At 34.3% G+C, this 21,109-nt stretch overlaps 1 protein-coding gene across 4 annotated transcripts in view; it reads right to left on the reverse strand.

Annotated features, from left to right (window-relative positions):
- The window catches only part of DIAPH2 (diaphanous related formin 2), a 1,032,498-nt gene that overhangs the window by 579,910 nt on the left and 431,479 nt on the right, over positions 1-21,109 (reverse strand). For all 4 annotated transcript variants that reach the window (XM_040467675.1, XM_040467674.1, XM_040467672.1 and 1 more), the window contains 2 exons: positions 18,500-18,601; positions 16,579-16,673 (listed from right to left, as the gene is read on the reverse strand). In XM_040467675.1, the coding sequence (XP_040323609.1) occupies positions 16,579-16,673; positions 18,500-18,601 (197 nt within the window). The remainder of the gene's footprint in view (positions 1-16,578; positions 16,674-18,499; positions 18,602-21,109) is intronic.

Genomic DNA, 21,109 nt, shown 5'->3' on the forward strand with positions numbered 1-21,109 from the left:
TCCCCCATTCATGCTCTGTCTCTCTCTGTCTCAAAAATAAATAAAACGTTAAAAAAAAGTTTAAAAAAATAAAAAATAAAAAATAAAAAATATCAATCAATCAATCAATAAATAAAATGAATACTTCTACCACTTCCTGGGTAAAAAAAAATATGTGCATGTAAATCACATGCTATTTAAACATTTCCTAATTTAAATTCAACTAAATTCTTCAAAGTGTTCTAGCTCTATAGATTAATGGAGATTACAGATATATTTACAACTTCTATAATTATAAAAAGAAAAATTGTGACTATTTTGTACATAAAAAATTCAATTTCTGCTAATGCCATGATCCTATTTGCAGAGAAAAGGTATTACTTTCTTAAAAAATTAACATGATTTACACTTAATCTGGACGATAATTAATAACAGAATTCCTTTGATGTTAGTTATCTTCTATTTCATTGAAGTTCCACTTCGTACACAAAAATAAAAATTGGAAATCATATTAAACCTAAAAGGTGATCTGAAGAATTAAAAAAAATAGAGAATATACAGAATGAATGACTATGAATATTTAATAACATGTGAGGTGTGTATGCCCATGTCTAGCTGTGATATATTCTTAAACAAAATACCTATAGTATCCATGTTATTAATATTCTTGTATAGACTATATTCCCTTCATGTAGGTTAAATTAACATATTTCAATGCAATATAAAATATCTTCTCATTATAAGTGGCAAAACTTATATTCTCAGATATATAATAGATTCATATCCATTAAAATAGGTAACAGGTATACAATATCCTGTTTATGCTACACTCGGTTTTCATTAGATATCACTTTATCATGTCCATGACAAACTACCACAAACAAAAGTGAGGATGCATTACTATTAAGTACTCTATAAAGATGTTTCCAAAGCTGAGTATTACTACAACAGTCAATACAACTATCTAAGATAAGAGTAGAGTTTGAAGGGTGCTAACAGTTTAGAAGTCTTGATAGGAGAGTACTGCAATGCATTTGATGTTGAATACCTCGAAAGACTGGAAATTTCATCTAACTGTACAGGGGTGCATACTCATGCTCTACCCAATCAATTAACTTTCCAAAGTCAGTGTTTCTCCTCCATGATTTGGGAGCATATGAAATGATGAAATTCTATGCACACTATGAAAATTAGCACACTAACAGAATATGCATATAGTTACACAAAACATGCTACATCAGAATGCTACCACTCCTATACAGTAAAACAATAAGATTTTTAACTAAGCAGAAACAATATTTGGCACCTGTGGAATGTAAAATACACTGACCTGAACATGGGGTGGAGGAGTAGTATCTGTTTGACCCAACTTCCCAATAAAAGAGTCATTGAGATACTTTAGAAAATACAGTATTTCTGTTTCTGGATGACTGGTTGGTTACCCTAGTTAGTTGGGTAGTCAAATTGATTACGGTCTGTCAATTCATAGAACACATAAAATTTTTAAAAGATTCCTTTTATACAAATCACTAATCCAGAGATATAACCAAATACTAAAGGGCAATGTTTTCCTAGGAACATCTACCAATCTCTACTGGTTTAGAGTTTTCACCCTTCAAGGCCTAAAACTTAAGATGGTACACAAAGCCTAGTCCTTTCACAAGATGAGAGGGCAAATTCAATTCCTTGTGTAATTATAAAACTCCCCAAAATAATATCTCCCGTGAAAGGCTTACCATCAAGAAAAACACAGAGCCCACCCACAGAGAAAAACAGTAAGGAATCTTGCCTGCTTTTGCCTTGACTCTGGGATCTAGGGTAAAGGTTTTTTTCCTTGGAAACCTCTAACCACAGAATAGCTCCCATGCATGTTTTTGGCCACAACTAAACTACCTAGTTGTCAAAATATAAAACAACATCAACAATCTACATATATACATATGCATAAGCACACACACATACAGAAAGAGAATTTAAAGTGATTAGTCTTTGTTAGTGCTCCCAGATGTCTGGTAATAATTAACGCAAATTTCCAAGAAGGAAACTACCTTTAAACTTCAGTTTCCAAGTATTTTCACAGATAAACTTTAACAATCATTAGTTCACAATAAAAATACAGATTACACAGAAAGAAGCAAGAAACATTAGTAAGAGTCAGCAAAAACAAACAACAGAATTAGACCTATAAAGACACAAGACATAATATTGGAAAAAACAAAGAATTTATGGATATAAGAAATATAATAATTGACATTAGAAATTCATTTGAATAGGTGCAACAGAAGATGAGGCACAAGTCATAAAAGAATTAGTGAACTAACTAATAGGCCTTAAAAATCCAGTTAAAGTATAGTACAGAAAGACAAACTATGAGATGTAAACACAGAAACCTAAACGGAGTGATAATGCGTGAAATATGCATATTAGAATTACAGAAGGCAACTATGAATAGAGAGCACTGGAGACAGATAATACTCTAAATAAAAATGGCTAACAATTTTCCAGCATTGATAAATTAGCAATCATTAAATTCAGGAAGCCCAATGAATCAGGATAAACAGAAGAATGAATAACAGAAATCTATACCAACACACATCGTAATGAAACTCCAGAACACCGAAGATGAAAAAAAAAAAAAAAAAAAAAGATAAAACAATAGAACAGACAGGTTAACTCCAGGGAATGTTAATTTAGACTGTACCTCACTTAACAACAATCAAAACCAGATAATGATGAAATAATATGTTGACCCTGCTGAGAGAAAATAATTTGCAAGCTAGAATTCTATATCCATTGCAAATATCTTTTAAGAACACAGATGAAATAAAATATTATCAAATACATTTTAAAGTGTTTAGTATGACCAAAATCGCAGTAAAGGTAGTTTAAAAAGAGGTGTTTCAGTAAGAAGGAAAATGATCCTAAAGGAAACTGTTATACAAGAAGGAAGGTATACGCATAAGTTAAATATGCAAGTAAATTTAAGCAAACATGCATGGAACAGTAAACATATTGTTTAATTTAGGTTAAAAAATAACCAACATATGGAATAACAGATAAATTAGGAAGTGTCAAAAAAGTTTTTTGAAAGTTGTTCAAAATGACGTAAAAATGACACACATGCCATGTTCAAGATTAGGAAGAATCAAATATATGAATCTCAATACACAGAAATTTGTCCAGTTTATGCAACTGTAATCAACTACTGCAACTGAATTTATATCCAACAACATTGGATTGTTCAATCCAATTATTTACTGATAGAACAGGCAAATGAATCATGTAATATTCATAGTATGTGACAATATACCTAGGAGGAAATGAAAACAAAATAGCTACACACATCAAAATGGTTAAATCTTTTTAAAAAAAGTGAAAAATTTAGTAATAGAACATATATGTAATGTGATTCCACTCATACAAAAGAAAAAATAAGAGGACTAAACTTAACATATATTTTAGGGATACATCCACATGTGAAAACATAAGAAAGGCATGGGATCATGAGCCCAAGATTCAGAATAGTGATTTCTTCTGGAAAGAAGGAGTAAACAATAGGCTTCATAAATGTTGGTAATGTGGGAACATATGGTTATATTCTATTAATGCTATGTTTTTAACTGTACATATACAGCCAAATATTAGAGAAGTATCCCAAATGATCCTTTCGTAAAACTTAATTCAATTTTGTCATCAGATGTTCTTGATCACTCCGGAAGAGTTCACTTAAAAAAATTTTTTTAATGTTTATTTATTATTGAGAGACAGAGAGACACAGATCATGAGTAGGGGAGGGGCATGGAGAGGGAGACACAGAAACAGAAGCAGGCTATGGGCTCAGGGCTGTCAGCACAGAGTCTGAAGTGGGGCTCGAACTCACAAACCGCAAGATCATGACCTGAGCCGAAGTCAGATGCTTAACCTACTGAGCTACCCAGGTGCCCCAGAACAGTTCACTTTTTTTTTTGCCTTAAATCTTCGAAATTTAGAACTTAGGCTTCTATTCATCTGATTCAATTCAATACTGATTTCTTCTGATGAGCCACTCAGGAACATTTTTCAGTTGGTCATCATCATGTAGATAATGACTCTTCACATTTGCAATGCTTAGACATACTCTGTAGTTTACTTTTCTTAACGTTTATTTATTTATTGGGACAGAGAGAGACAGAGCATGAATGGGGGAGGGGCAGAGAGAGAGGGAGACACAGAATCAGAAACAGGGTCCAAGCTCTGAGCCATCAGCCCAGAGCCCGACGCGGGGCTCGAACTCACGGACCGCGAGATCGTGACCTGGCTGAAGTCAGACGCTTAACCGACTGCGCCACCCAGGCGCCCCTGTAGTTTACTTTTCTTCCAGAGACTAAATAATAACCCCTGGGGTTTAAACTTATCTATTTTAAACTTTAAAAAAATGTTTATTTATTTATTTTGAGAGAGAGATGGGGAGAGGGGCAGAGAGGGAGGGAGAGAGAGAATCCCACCCAGCCTCAGTGCAGAGCCTAACATGATGGCCCAAACTCACAAACTGTGAGATTGACACTCACGAACTGTGAGATTGACCTGAGCCGAAACCAAGAGTCAGATGCTTAAGCAACTGAGCCACTCAGGTGCCCCTCAAAGTTTTTTTTTCTTTTTCTAAGGAAAAAATAATTTTTGGAGTTTCATACCCCTTCAAATATCCCATCCATTTTGACATAGAGAACAGTCAATTGAGTTTTGGGGGAAAAAAATGAGATAAGAGGCAATCATTTGATTCTGAACTACTCCAGCTTAGGCATTCATTTGTACAATGAACTAAGAGGAACTAGTCAAACAAAAATTGAAGAAATCCTACAACAAATCACATATTTTGTTTGAAATATTTGAATACTACCAAAAGCAGTATTCAAATTATCTATGAGAATAATGCATAAAGTACATTTGGCCTGGGGCATCAATTTCTAACAAATATAAAGCAGAAACAATCTTCACTGCAATCCTCAAAAATCCACTGCTTTCCCAACTAGCAACATGTGTTAATGTTTATAAATATCCATTGAGCAAATTTTACCACCACTCTACCATTAAATGTAAAGGAATGGATTAGATTTTATGTAGAGAAGATCTGGAATATATACCAATACCAAGTAAAATGATTACTAAGTATTATATGTAAGACAATATATCAATATAGGGTGATCAAATATGTTTGTTATCCTGTGACTGGAATAGGTTAGGCAGAATTTACCAGTGGGGAATCTATGCTTCACTTCAGATAGAGTCCCAATCCAGGCAGTCACTCCAATGTGGATACTCACTCCAGCATCAACTAATTATCCATCCTCTGAAGGTCTGACCTCTTTATGACACTTTACTCAATGGCCCTTCTCAGGAGACTTGGACATAAGTTCAGATAAGGGGAGTCCATATGTTCAGGATATAAGAAGGGTCTCTGGTAAACATTCCCAAACTCTTGTACAGGTAAGCTCCACCTTTCTGTAGACCTGTGGCATGTTCCCTGTCCAAAGGGGAAGCATACCTTAATATTATATGCATCCTGCACAGCATCTGTTGTCTTTATACTATTCCACATGTTCTTTGTGGATTTATGGTACCCAATAAGAAAAACCTCCCTATGTGTGATGCTACTCATCACCAACAGAAAGTCTCTTCATCTGGAAATAGCAAGATTTTGTTTTTAATAACATGTACAACATGGAACTTATATAAACTGGACCTAGTGCCTACTCCCTTTGGATCTAGTGTGCCAAAAGCACTGCCTGCATGCACTTGGGTTAATGGAGACCACCAATATTCCCTTGGCCAAGCCACACTCCCCCAAAATAGTTGTGGTCAGGGTAAACTACATAAACCAGGGTAGTTTTTAACCTCTCACAAAAGAACTTTCAGAGCAGAACCATCTATGATGGAAATGTTTAGGAATAACAGAAATACACACCACTAATCATGAGTCTATATAAGTACTGTTTTATAATGTATGGAATCCTTGTGTCTACTTTCATAAAGGTCTTTGGGTCAAAAAAGGTAGCTGGAGTGGCTCTTGTAATTCTCAGAAACCCTTGGGAGATAACACAGACCTAAACAGTCAAGGCAAGGAAATCCATAAATCTAACACTAAGCTTAACATGGACTGCTCACCCCCTCAATATGGTCCTGCAGAGAGGCTCAGTCTAGCAGTTTCACAATCTCTAATTTTAAAAACCACCGAATCACATGACATAACATCTATCATATAAACACAACACTATATCATGTATCTGGTTGTAAAAGAGCTAAAAAAATAACTGAAACAGGGAACACCTATGATGTAGTTTAGAATGTCAACATCATATGCAAAGATCGTTTTAAACAACCATTCCAAAAACCTATGAATAACATAGTCCAAATGGGCAGATGAAGAACGTTGAGCTCAAGGTGGAATAGAAAGTAGGGAGGGTTTCTAGGAGAATGTGAGCTTTAAGTACTATTTTGAAAGATGTAGAAGATACTGAAAGGATGAAAGGGAATGTGCAAAGGCATGGAGAAAAGCAAAGTTAAATCATGTACAGATCATTCACAGTCAGGATTTCGAAGAATTCACCAAATTTTTGCGATTCACTAGAGATTTTCTACAATGTTCAAAACAAACAAAAACAGATGGCAATCACTGGTATTGCTTTTTGAGGGAAAAAATTAATTGATGGAAGAAAGAGAAAAGCTAGTCCAATCAAGTAAAATGCACTAGGCTGGCAGCAGCCTAAAGTCAAGAAACAGCTAGGAAACAATAGTTGTAAAATTACTGAAGTGATAAAAGTCTAGTCCTGTGGGAAGGGGAGGTAAGAGTGGATATAATAAATCTTCAGATAAAGGATAATTAGGAATGCTTGATGAACCAGGATGAGTTTCAGGCAGGGTTAAAGAGAGAAAGGATAAAAAGAAATGCAGAAAATAAGGAAAACAGACCTCTATTTAGGGGAGAGAACAGAAATATGAGTTATTTTGGGGATGTTCTTTCAAATGATGGTTGAATGTTTAAGTGGAGAGTGAATTGTCTTTACTAAATAGCTAAATAGCTAAAAAAGGTGAGAGGTTTGGGCTAAGTAGATGTCCAAGGGACTCATCTACATCTGTGTTCTATTTTTTTTTTATCATTTTACAGTTTGCAAGTGTTTTCATTTATGCTAATATTTAATTTTTATAATAAAACAGTTTTATTAGTACACATTTTCCCCTGTTTATAGTCAAGAAATTTAAAAGAAGATAAGCGACCTGCCCAAGGTCAGAAAGATGATAAGTAACTAAAACCCAAACACAGTGCTTTTTTTCCCCAATACACTGAATGGTATTTTAAGAATAAACCACTGAAGAATACAAACTCCAAGGAGATGATGTAGTAATTAGTCACAGCACTCAAGGAAGAAAAGCAAACACCTTATTTGCTTTTCCTGAGAAGCGACTAGTTTTTCAACTCTATTCAAATACATATATTGAAGAAAAATAATAAAATGAAGGCCAAAAGACATATTATTTTATTCATAAAGCTGAAGGACTTCATTTCATTAAAAAGGATCCATCACACTGAATCCTTCATATGAGATAAAACAAATGATGGTCTTATTAGTATCTGAACCACACTTTCATTTTAATAAAATGTGGCTTATTAATGCAGAAACAGAATCTAATGTCCCTTATATTGCATTAAGTAAAATTAAGTCTTTATTTCCTGGCACCTAATTATATATTTCATAACACAAAAAATGAGTGCCAAAGGAGACATTTATAATGTTTTCTAATACTGGAAGAAAATATTTTGAAGGATAATTTAGTTTCTACTCTGACTTCTGATGATAGACATTACACAAACTTTTTATTTAGTAAACTTTTTGTGCTACTTTTTATTCCTGTCCAACTGTAAATTCCTCCAACCTCTTCAACCATCTGCATATCACAGCAGGGAAAAACACTGGTCAGACAATACAGGTCAAAAAAATCAATGAAGTGGGCATTGTCTGAAATGAGTTATGATCCAGATTGGCTATGTGACATAAGCCTCTTTGGGCTTCAGTTTCTCCTTCCACAAATATCCAAAGTAGATAGTATATCCTTCCACAAAATAAGGGAAATAAAAAATTCATAAAGTTTATTTTAGCCTTAATTTTTGATGGTCTCTAATTTTTTCATCAAGATACAAAGACAAAAATTAGAGTATAATGTGTACAGTTTAGAAGATAATGACCACACCTGAGCAAATATATAATAACAGAAAGGTTCCACAATTGAAAGAGAAGGAAAAAGAAGATATTTTAAATATTCTACCAGCTAGAATATGATAGGGATATCATATCTTTTCTCATCCATATTCTTTCTTACCTTTCCTAGGAGGTTATCCTGTTTGCCATCTTTTATGTAAAGGCATACCTCTTCAGGTTACACCTATATAATAAGTTTTCCTTTTCTTTGCTGTCATAGAGCAATCCCATCCTTCCTATTTCTGGCCAAACGAAAACACTCTTAAAAACACATTTTAGCATTGTCATCTAAGATTTTTAGCCCCTAAATATTATAGTTTGTGATTCTTTATTAGAACAAATACCCAAAGGAGGTATTTTTTAATTATTTGAAATGGATCACATCATTTCTGGCGAACTCTTTAAGATAACAAATACTTCTACCACCAAACCTTTTAGACAAGGTCATGTTTTCAATTTCAAGTGTAGAAATACTTTGATTCCTACAAAATATTGTCTGCCAATACTCAAAATACACAATTTCACTAATAATAGATGATGCCTCTATTTCTGGAATTCCAGACAGCACATAGAGAGGGAAAAGCCCCAGGAGAATTATCATCCAGCTAATAATTCTTTCCATTAACATAGAAAACTGAAGGCTGGCTATTCAACTGAAAGTTTTGAAGGAAAATGTTTCAAACTACCATGCCTAACTAACTGATCCCAATAACTCCAAAAGACATTTGTCATGTGACTACCATGTGACCATCACTGTGCCAGTGGGACTTTCATATTTATTATTTAATTTAATCCTCACAACAAACTCATCAGCTATTTAGAGCTTAACGACAATGGGCCCAGAGAGGATAGGTAACTTTCTTGGGTTCACAGGCTGTTTAATGGCAGGGTTGGGATTCAGATCCAGGTTTCAGACACCAAATTGGAAGACATTATCACTATATTATTTGACTTAACCTAAATGACATATCAAAAGAAATAAACATAAGGTTTTTAGAATGCTTTAAAGTGAATTCTTCAGTATTAAGGCATTAATATAAAACAAAACAATATAAAACCCACATACTATGTGATAAAGGAAACTCATGCTAATAAAGTGATAACATCAATGCACACTAATATGATTGCTTATATTCATAATTCATAATTAAAATAATTCAAAATTCATAATGAAAAATAATTATGGCCTACACTTTAAACAATACTTGAATAGGGGTATTTGCAACTTAATGAGAATGCATTCTGTCAGGATTTGAACATACACGAATATATTACATTCCTGGAAAAGAGATATTTTAATCACATGGAATCAATTTTCTTTTTGTTTTTGCCTATTCAAATGCCCAAACCTCTGTATTGAAATTTCTAATAAACATTGAAAATAGAAACAAAACCACTAATTGGAAGCTTACTAAATTCTGAAACTTTAGTAACTATATTTCAGAAATAAAGGTAATTTTGAAGACGGTGATTCTCAACAAGGGACAATTTTGCCCAGTAGGGGACATCTGTCAATGTCTGAAGGCATTTTTCGTTGTCATAACTGGTGGTGAGAGGCTGCTGCTAGCACCCAGGGAGTAGAGGCCAGGAATACTACAAAACATCCTACAATGTACACAATAGCATTTCACAAAAAATAACTAAGCTGAAATATCAACAGTACCAAAGTTAAGGAACTCTTCTTAGGCATATGCTTTCAGTACTTGTCAAACACTTTTAATCTTATTTACTGTGTAGTACTTAAGGCATACCAAAATGTAGATACAAGATGATGAATCTATGGGTCTATGGACCTACCACTGAGCTTAATAAACAGTGCTCAATCCCTCTTCTGTATTCCTTCCTGTCTCTATAGTTCATATTTATACATTACATAGGAAATCTAGAATTATAATAGAACATTGCAAAAACCATATGGTAAGTAAATATTTATTCCACATATATAGAACATTTTGATTACTTCTGGATATACAATTGAGAGGAAGTAGTTTTGAAGATATAATCAATTACAAAGGTGTTATAATTCATTAAATATATGACTAGCCAACAATCTTTGGATTCAAAACAAATTTATATAATACTAAAAAAAATGAATAGGAAGCTGGTAAAAAAAAAAAAGTGTGATTGTTTGCCATCTGTTAGTTTCACTAAAGGTATTAGAGCCTGGATTCCTTGCCTCCATTTGTCTTGGGCTGAGGGACTTCTGCCTTTTGTCCAGAGGTAGCTTCATAACTCAAGTTAGAGTAGGGATTTGGTATAACCTTCCTTCTCATTTCCTAGTTCAAGGTCCTGAAAGTCTATGCGAGGAGAAAGACGGCACTTTCCAAATTCTATAATTTCAAGGGAATTCTTGGTCTACCACAAACATCACCTCACTTCAATAGGCCCAAAGGATCTTTAGAATGAAAGAGTCAGAATTTTAGTAAAGTTCTACCATGGCTTAAATTCTATAATGGCAGCAGAAAATATGATCTTTGAAGCTACATCTTGTTCAACTGCTAGTAAGACCTATCTTTTGTTCAAAGTGTAAATAGATTAAATAGTTTGCATTTTAAAAATACTTTATAATGCAATTACTATAGGAAAAATAATTGCTTAAAGCTACTTTTTCTTTCTTTGTAAAACAGTTGGTATCATTTGTGGATGATGATACAATCAATAATGGTGACGAATACTGGTATTCATCAACAAGAGACACAGAGGGGATGGAAATAAGCAGTCATCACATTTGCTTGGAATAGACATGATTTAATCAGCAGACTGAAAGTAGCAAACAAGGGTCAAAGGAAAGCAGTGAAGAAAGGGAAGAGAAAAAAAAAAAAAACACTTGACTAACCAGTTAGAAGCAAAAGATGAAAAAGAACAGTAGCTCAAGGATAAAAGTATTTTTAGATTGCAGTAGCATTCCATAAAGTAATTATGTATTCAATCATAATGAGAAATGGGAAAGAAATGCCTTCGAATGTTGCTGTTATTGCTAATGTTTCATTTTCCCTAAAAAAATATTGAAATGAATGTGCTTAATACAAGTTGTTATTTAAGAGAAAAATGTTTTCAAATTCTACAGTACTAATGCCATTATAGCCTTAACTGATGTACTTATAATCATCAACCCTTGTAAACTACATGAACACATGCAGACTCACAAGGCTGCATAAAATAAAGATGGTCAATAGCCACGTAAATAGATCAATGATTACAAAGATGGATTGAGGAGACAAAAATGAGCTCTACTATTACACATGCATGAACTTCCTAACTATAAGAATAATTATACTCTAGAACTGTTTAATTGAGGGAAGTTGAAGAATCTTTTTCCCTGCAGAATCGATAGATACCCATCTATCTTTGATATCTTAGGAGTAGCATTGTCTGGAATCAGGACAATAGATCAGATGAGCTATGCTTTATTCTAATTATTATGTCATGGCCCCATAAAAAGTTACATAATTCAAATAAGCTGTTTTGAGACACAAAGTAACATTGGAAAGACATAATCATGTGGCCACCTGTAGACCTTACACATCTTACAGTGCTTGACACTTGAATGGGTTCCAAAAGAGTAACACAGCCAGCACTGGTAGAAATTATCTGAGAGGAAAAAAGCAAGCTGGAATATTCCCATTCATGTATCACAGAAGGACATGTACAGAGGTATTTCTGTAGCTTCCAGGTGTGAAGGAGATGCCCTAGAGCCATATTTCATTGAGGGGATATTATTAAGAAAGATTAGGGGCTTTATTAAAAAATAATTTATTTAAAATGAAAGAAAGTAAGGAAAGGACAGAGGGAGGAAGGGAGGGAGGTGAAAGGTAAAGGGGTTGGGAGGGAGGAGGGGTAAGAGAGGGAAGGAGGAAAGGCCAGAGAAAATGTAGTGGGTGGAGAATGAGACAAAAGTGGGGCACTGGATAGTTGCATTTCCAGAAGAAGTGCATCTGTCCTTTAAAAATAAGGGAGACAGAGACCAAAAGACATAGAACATCTACTTAAGGAATAAAAGTGTCTGGTATGTAGTATGGATTGTTTAAAAAAAAAACTGAAAGAAAATAACTACTTTAAGTAAGTTATTGAAATTCAGGATATCAAAATGGGTATCCTTCCCGCATCTCATTCTCTTACCCATCATTCCTTAAAATTATCTCCTGTGCTGACTATTGTGACATACCACAGTATCTGGCATTCTCCCTGACATGCTGGCTCATTTTGTTCTGATTTCTCTAACACCATCCATTCCCTCAACTAGGGTGCTCTATAGAAATACAGTCTTTAACCTTCCACTTGTCACTTTCCTTCCACTACATACTTTGGTAGATATCCACTATCCACTATCTTTGGTCCTCATATCCCAACAGACATTTCTTTGCAAATGATTCCAAAAATCCTATTTTCAGTCCTAATCACCATTCTGACTTCCAACTACATTTCAACATCTTCCCGATAGTGAATTCCATTTCTAGCTTACAGTTAGACCTTTTAAAATAAGGGAAACATTAGTATTTTTATTAATAATCTTAAAATTTTGGCATGTTCTTACTGATTAAATTATATATAATGTATCACATATATTATATATACATTATATATATTATATATTGTAATTTATCATTATATATTTAATATGTATGTATAATATGTATAATATATGTATATTATATATATATATATATATATATATATATATATATATAATATACATATAGTGTGTATGTGTTTTTAAGTAAGATATTCATCCTGCTAAATAACTAAAATATATTAGTTGCCTGGCAGGAAAGAGCCTAATAACCTATACTGAAGAGAGAATACTAGTGTTAACTCTCTGTGAGGCAGTATGTCCTTAATTGTTTTTTGTTGTTTTTGTTGTTATGAGGAGATAACCATCTCACGTGAACAACATACAATGATTATGCATGGATGGAATTTAGCACAGTAATCAAATAGAACTTACATCAAAGTTAATCTGATGATACATATTTAATGCTATGCATTATCCACGTGCTGGATGGTAATTAGACACAAATTGTAAACAGCTCCTGTGAGCGGCAAATTGATGTTACTTTTGCATCACTGGAGCAAACGTTTTTGGGATAGGAGAGAGAAAGAAGCAGTAGTGATTCTAGTCTCTTCTCTTGCCTGAGGAAAGCAGTTTCCTTTGGGTTCTGGGAAATCAAATAATTGTTTCAATCCAGGACTTTCCTCCTTACCAAAAGATACTCAGATGTTTGATTCGTTTGGATAAACATAATACTAACTTTAGTAACTCACATGAGTCACTTATCATTTGTGCCTCATACCCAAGTGGCACAATTCCAATCATACGTACTATTAAATTACATGTTAAGTGGTTTTCTACTGCAAGAAGAAGAAAATGATTTTTCATTAAGGAGAGTAAGGAATGATAAGATATTTTAGAGTATCTGGCATTGAGAAGGAAAGCAATCTGGCTTGAAAAAAGTCCTCAGTGGGAAGCTTTCAACAAAAAGGTGGCACAAAAATGGTTGGGCAAAGGATGCAGGGGGTAAACACATGACTATATATATATATATATATATATATATATATATGAGCTGAAGACTTAGAAAAGGCAATGAAAAGTCTGGAAAAAAAGGAAGAAATGAGACAGGCTCGGGTCAACCCATTCACAGGGAACAGGAAAGAACATGGACACCTCAGGTATAACATGCACAAAAGGAGCCTGGGAAGATCTACTCTTTACGATTCTCCATCACTCACCTTCCCAGAGTTTAATCCAAGATTTAGCATAATAATGCAATTTCACAAGCAGTTGCTTTGACTGCATAGTGGATAAAATTAAACCAGAAAATTCAAGAATGTAGACACAATTTAATGACATCTCCAAACTGTAAGCAATATGTTTCTCCCAACTGGACCAGGCTTATCCAATTTAAAGAGAAACAAATAGGTATTGTTTATGCTACAAAATAAAGTGAAACAAAAAAAAATCCCAGATAATAAAATTCTAGATATACATTTTAAAAGCTTGTTGAATATTAGAGGGACATTCATAAGTGAGAATCTTTCTCTGGTTCTTACATTCCCTAAAGAGTTCAAAACATGACTTAAAAAATAATCAATGTTTTGAATTTTGCTGGCAAATAGAGGCCACAGTAGCATTCTGCATAATTACATTCATTTTTTATTTACCAAAGTATGTGAATGAAAAATCACATAGTTTTAATGGGTAAAATAAATGGCTACATTGATTAATTACTCAAAATATGGTTCCATTTTACTATAATTTGATTATAGAGAAAAGACTAGAAAGCTTTGGAGTCAGAAATTTATTTGCCTTATTGTGCATTAAAATTAAACTATCCAATTAAGAAAAAAGAGGGAGAACTAAACCCCCTTAGGCTTCACTGTTCATTCATTCTGACTACTGTGCAAAGAACCAAGGAATTTAGATAGGCAAGACAAATGTGATCAGCTCTCCATTTCTACTTAGAGAACTATGGACTTGATACTTGCACAGAAAAGAAAACTTTTTTTTTTTGACTGTTCCACAGGGGGATTACTTATCAAAGGATATCTCTTACTAAGATTGACATAAGCATGTCATGATAGTAAAGAACCTACATAAACTCATTAAACCTTACTTTTAAAAAAAAATTTTAACATTTATTTATTTTTGAGAGACAAAGAGAGACAAAGTGCAAGCAGGAGAGGGGCAGAGAGGGAGACACAAATCAAAACAAGGCTCCAGGCTCTGAGCTATCAGCACAGAGCCGGATGCATGGCTCAAACCCATAAACCTTGAGATCATGCCTTAAGCCGAAGTTGGTCATTTAACTGACTGAGCAATTTAGGCACCCCTCATTAAACCTTAGTCTTATAGAGGGGCGCCTGGGTGGCTCAGTTGGTTGGACGTCTGACTTCTGCTCAGGTCATGATCTCACTGCTCATGGGTTCAAGCCCACGTAGGGCTCTGTGCTGACAGCTCAGAGCCTGGAGCCTGCTTCAGATTCTGTGTCTCCCCCTCTCTCTGCCCCTCCCATGCTCATGCTCTGTCTCTCTCTGTCTGTCAATAATGAATAAATGTTAAAAAAATTAAAAAAAAAACCTTAGTCTTACAGAAAATAGATTTATCTATATTTAAAACGTTTACATGAGGTAATCTGTAATGCAAGTCTATATTACGAAATGGAGGAACTTCCATATAGACATAGCCTGCCGAAATGACAGGCACTAGTTCTTTGAGATTTAGAGACAGTCTGAGGGGGGCAAAACTCTCACAGCACAAACTTCTCAGTCTTTTTAAAATCAAGGCAAACTTTATGGCTTAAAAACAAACAACAGCAATAAGAAAAAGCCTACAATGAGTATGCCCTTACTTGTAAAATCTTCACAGTTCTTCCTTCCAGAAATTAAACCAGACAGGACCAGACATACAAATAATTTTAACAATAGGTTAGTCTTGCATAGTCCTTTATTCTACACTGCACTTTATTTGGTTTAATCCTCAGAATGACCCTGTTTCTCATATGTGAAAACAGAGATTTAGCAAGCTAAAATATTTGCTCATGGAAGGTAGAATAGAATAGAAAGAGTAATAGATTTAGAACCACAAGAGATCTTGTTCAGAATCCCAGCTCTGCTACTCTGCCACTTACCATTTACGTGACATTGAGGAACATCTCAAAGTCTCAGTTTTATTTTCTGTAAAATGAGGATAATAGTATGCACCTCACAGGATTGTTATAGGATTCAATGAGATAAAATATATAAAGTACTTGGCACAATTCCTAGCACATGTTACATGCTTAACAAAGAATAACATTTATCCACTGATCTTAAACAAGGTATTTAACCTCTTGACCTCTCCACTTTTACATCCATAAAATGGTAATAACACTATTTACTTAACAGAGTCATTTTGATGATGAAATATATGCAATTTTATGTACAGTGAATGATAGGCAGAAACAAACCTAGAACTTATATCTTCTATGTTGAATACTTTTAAAAAAATGTTTATTTATTTATTTTGAGAGAGAAAGGGAGAGAGACAAGAGAGAGAGACAGAGAGACAAAGAGACAGACAGAGAGAGAACATACATGGGGGAGGGCAGAGAGAGGAAGAGAGAGAATCCCAAGCAGGCTCCTCGATGTCAGCACAGAGCCCTGGATCTCATGAACCATCAGATCATGACCTGAGCCAAAATCAAGAGTCAGGACACTTAACCAACTGAGCCCCCCAGGTGCCCCAGAATACTCTTACTGGCAACAAAGCTAGATACTCTTGATTCTATTACCAAAATATAGAAGAACATTTTCTCACAACTCCATTGAGAAGATAACAATCTAGAAATACCTGTGAAAATGAATCTTAAAAGGAAAATATCCAAGTTACCTGAATTAAGGCTTCACTCAACATGTCTTCATTAACCTCCAGAATGATGTTTTTTATATCTTCATATGGCATACGATATGATCCTAAGAAGATAGCTAAAATAAAAGTAGATTTTCTTAAAAACAGAATAACATCAAAATTTTAAAGAGCTAATGAATACCTGATTCCCATTTTCATTGACTCAAAATATGAAATTTCTGTCACTAATATTAATCTACAGATAGGAACAAACAAAATTAGTTACCATTTGATGGCCTACACTACACATCTAGGCAAAATGGCCCACTATTTCAGGCTCTAATGTTACAGGTTGTGTATATCCTATATACAAATTATAACTCCTACTAATAACACTGATGACTATATGCATATGCATTTTAGATTGAGCTGGTATGAAATGACTCATGAAAAGCTAGAGATTTTATTTAAAGATGGCCTTTTAATCTCACATAGAATTTAATATGGAGATACTCAGATGCATACAACACAGTACTTCTCAGGAACAACAATAAAGTAACCAAGTACAAAAAAAATCACATCAATCTACTCTGAAATGCTCCCACATAAGAAAAAACTGAAGTGTCTGAATCATCATTGTTACCTGAATTTCTGTTGACAATCATGTGGTATACTATTAGTAGATTTAAATGTTGAACCACAATCTCCCTTGTCAACTTTTTCTTAATTGGGTGTATAGTATGTCATACTGGAATAATTCAACAAATTACCCCGAGAAAAGCTTAAACTTATTCAGAAAGTAATTTTCAACAAGACATTCCACTTTAACTTCCACTAACTGCATATCTGAATGAGAATTCATGTGTTCTTATCACCAGAACATGAATATATTCCTACGAATTGTTTTTCTTTTCTTTCTTTTTTTTTTTTTTCGTGAAAACGTCTGTATGATTTCACTGGTGCCTAAAGAAAAAAAAATGTCACTGTCTAGGCAAATGATTTCCTAGACATAAACACCAGGTGAGATCTCAATAATTTAAATAAATAATGTTGACAAATATCAACTAGCAATTAAGGTCATTTTTTTAAACTACTGAACATCCACTTTATAAAGAAAACGTACTCTCAGGTAGGCAATGTACACATTCACAACAGCTATTAGGAGAATGCTTTTCCGACAGCAACATTCATACTCACAGGAAAATGATGACTTGTTTATTTTAATCTGATTCCCTATAGCACAACCCTTAACAAAATAAACTCCCATGGTATTTCTTTCCATAATTAGAAATGCTTGATATGTTGAAATTTCTCGTGCATAGTGTTTGAATATCCTCAGAATATAAACATAGTCTATCATGGTTAAAAAAAAATGCTGAATTAAACACAGAGGAGAGTATATGCCAAAGTTAAACTTAAGGCCTACTTAAATGAAGATGGGTTTACCTGTGCTGCTGCTTGAGCAAAAGCATACTTAATAATTGATTTGTTGATGGCTTTAAGGTTCACTAACCAGTTTTAAAGTGCAGCGGTTACCAATTTAACCAGTAACATCACAGTTACTTCAACTATAAAGGCGTAGTAATAAAAGGATTTGCCCAATGGGCCCAGTGAATACTCCGAAACTATCACACCCAGGCCTGGGCAGAAAGGGAAAATATAACACTCTTTTTAAGTCGTTCTGTCTCACCCTGTCTTCTAACAGTGTTCAATTATCAATACTTTCCAAAGCTTTATTATTCATAAGTTTCATCTGGTCTATGTAAGGCTAAATTATGATGAGGGTCTCCATTCTGGCTGAATGACAACAAGGCAACTCAAATCATGTTTACACAGAATTTAGTTTCTAGTAGATGCTAAATATACATTTTCAAGGCAGTTACAACTTTGTTTGTTTAAATATATTCAACAACTCCTCATCACCACCATCGCTACCACCACCTATACACAAAATATCACATACACAGATTCTGGGCCGTTTTGGGATCCAAAATTCTCAATTCTTTCACTTTCTTCTTTGCAGGCAGGGTCTTCTTTTCTTCTGAAGCTTCTACATTCTTTGGAACTAGAGGAAAAATATTGATTCATAAACAACAATGGCACTAATCCAAATACACAGAATAAATTAGTAAGGCATATTAAGTACATTAATAAAGCTTATGCCAAAAAAATCAATAAATGTGTTTATTTCATTAGTTCAAAGAAGAGGATAAACATAATAATACAGACCTATTTAAAGGTTTCCAAACAAATTAAATATTAGCACTTAAGCGGAAAAGATAAGCGAAATAGAGCCAAAAATCAACTGCTACTTCTTCCCTAATATATAACACTAATTACTCCTTTACCATGTACCTACAGCAGCACTGGAATTAAATACATAGTAAGATCTCCCTAATTTGGACTAATTGAGGAGAAAGGCAGACATGCATTTATACTAAATTATGCTAAAATTTAGACATGTCTTTAATTCAGTGGAACTGCTTTGAAGTACCTAAAGTAACTTTAACTGCAAACAGGTTGCCATATAAAAATTCCTGCTGATGGGGCGCCTGGGTGGCTAAGTCGGTTAAGCGTCCGACTTCAGCCAGGTCACGATCTTGCGGTCCATGAGTTCGAGCCCCGTGTCAGGCTCTGGGCTGACGGCTCAGAGCCTGGAGCCTGTTTCCGATTCTGTGTCTCCCTCTCTCTCTGCCCCTCCCCCGTTCATGCTCTGTCTCTCTCTGTCCCAAAAATAAAAAAATAAAAACGTTAAAAAAAATTTAAATAAATAAATAAATAAATAAATAATAAAAATTCCTGCTGAGATTGCTTTGAAGAACAAATATGAACCATTTTCAAGTTGTACAACAACAGAACCATTTGCACACACATAATTAATGAATCTCAAAGACATGGTGTTTGAATAAGTTATCTTTGTCTCCAATATTTTTTTAGTACTATTTGCCTTCTTAGAACAAAATATTTAGTTACAGTTTATTCAAAAGGTAACCCTCCAGTTTTGAACAGTTCAAATGACCTGAAACTTAACAAGTAACAGTGCCAAGGAGTGGCTTTAGCACACCCCTACCATAACCTCCATTAGCTCTATCCGAGACAAGCCATCACAAAAACCAAAGTAAAAAAACAATGTGGCTATTGCTATGAAAATGAAGCAAATCCGTAAAGGCCTCTTAGAAAGAAATTCCACACCTACAATTGTATGCATATTTTGGTAGCATACCTCTTCTAATAAAAAAAAATAGGGCTGTAGGTAAGGGGAGCATTAAAAATATGACAATATATATATATATATGCTTTTGTCTCTAAACTCACGATGCTAAACTTCATCATTGATTCACATGGCCATAATAATGCTGTTCATTACTTTCAAAAATAAAATTTCATTTTGAGGAAATCATTTTTATCACTTTAATTTATCTGATTTTCACAAAAGAGATCACAAATGAGTTCCTGATTATATTTATAGGAAACACAACATAAAACCACAGGATATTTTTGCTAAGCTACGTGTTCATAGATGTTAGCTTCTGGAAAATTTTCTATAAATGTGACAGAATACATAAAATTTTGTAACTCCATTAACATTCCCTTTGTTTTAATGGTGTAAAATATGAGAAAATTAAATGAACTTCCTACAAAAATAATATCAAATTAATTACAGGAATAAATAAAGTTGTAGCATTTAGTTCTAAGCTTTTTTTTTAATATATGAAATTTATTGTCAAATTGGTTTTCATACAACACCCAGTGCTCATCCCAAAAGGTGCCTTCCTCAATACCCATCACCCACCCTCCCCTCAGTCACAACCCCCATCAAACCTCAGTTTGTTCTCAGTTTTGTTTTTTTTTTTTATATATGAAATTTATTGTCAAATTGGTTTCCATACAACACCTAGTGCTCATCCCAAAAGGTGCCCTCCTCAATACCCATCACCCACCCTCTCCACCCTCCCCCCCCCCCTCCACCCTTAGTTTGTTCTCAGTTCTCAACAGTCTCTTATGCTTTGGCTCTCTCCCACTCTAACCTCTTTTTTTTTTTTCCTTCCCCTCCCCCATGGGTTTCTGTTAAGTTTCTCAGGATCCACATAAGAGTGAAACCATATGGTATCTGTCTTTCCTGTATGGCTTATTTCACATAGCATCACACTCTCCAGTTCCATCCACGTTGCTACAAAAGGCCATATTTCATTTTTTCTCATTGCCACATAGTATTCCATTGTGTATATAAACCACAATTTCTTTATCCATTCATCAGTTGAAGGACATTTAGGCTCTTTCCATAATTTGGCTATTGTTGAGAGTGCTGCTATAAACATTGGGGTACAAGTGCCCCTATGCATCAGTACTCCTATATCCCTTGGGTAAAATCCTAGCAGTGCTATTGCTGGGTAAAATCCTAGCAGTGCTATTGCTGGGTCATAGGGTAGGTCTATTTTTAATCTTCTGAGGAACCTCCACACTGCTTTCCAGAGCGGCTGCACAAATTTGCATTCCCACCAACAGTGCAAGAGGGTTCCCGTTTTTCCACATCCTCTCCAGCATCTATAGTCTCCTGATTTGTTCATTTTGG

Source organism: Herpailurus yagouaroundi, unplaced genomic scaffold (genome assembly GCF_014898765.1).
Source record: "Herpailurus yagouaroundi ecotype Mexico unplaced genomic scaffold, PumYag 67556, whole genome shotgun sequence".
In the NCBI taxonomy this organism is placed as follows: Eukaryota; Metazoa; Chordata; class Mammalia; order Carnivora; family Felidae; genus Herpailurus; species Herpailurus yagouaroundi.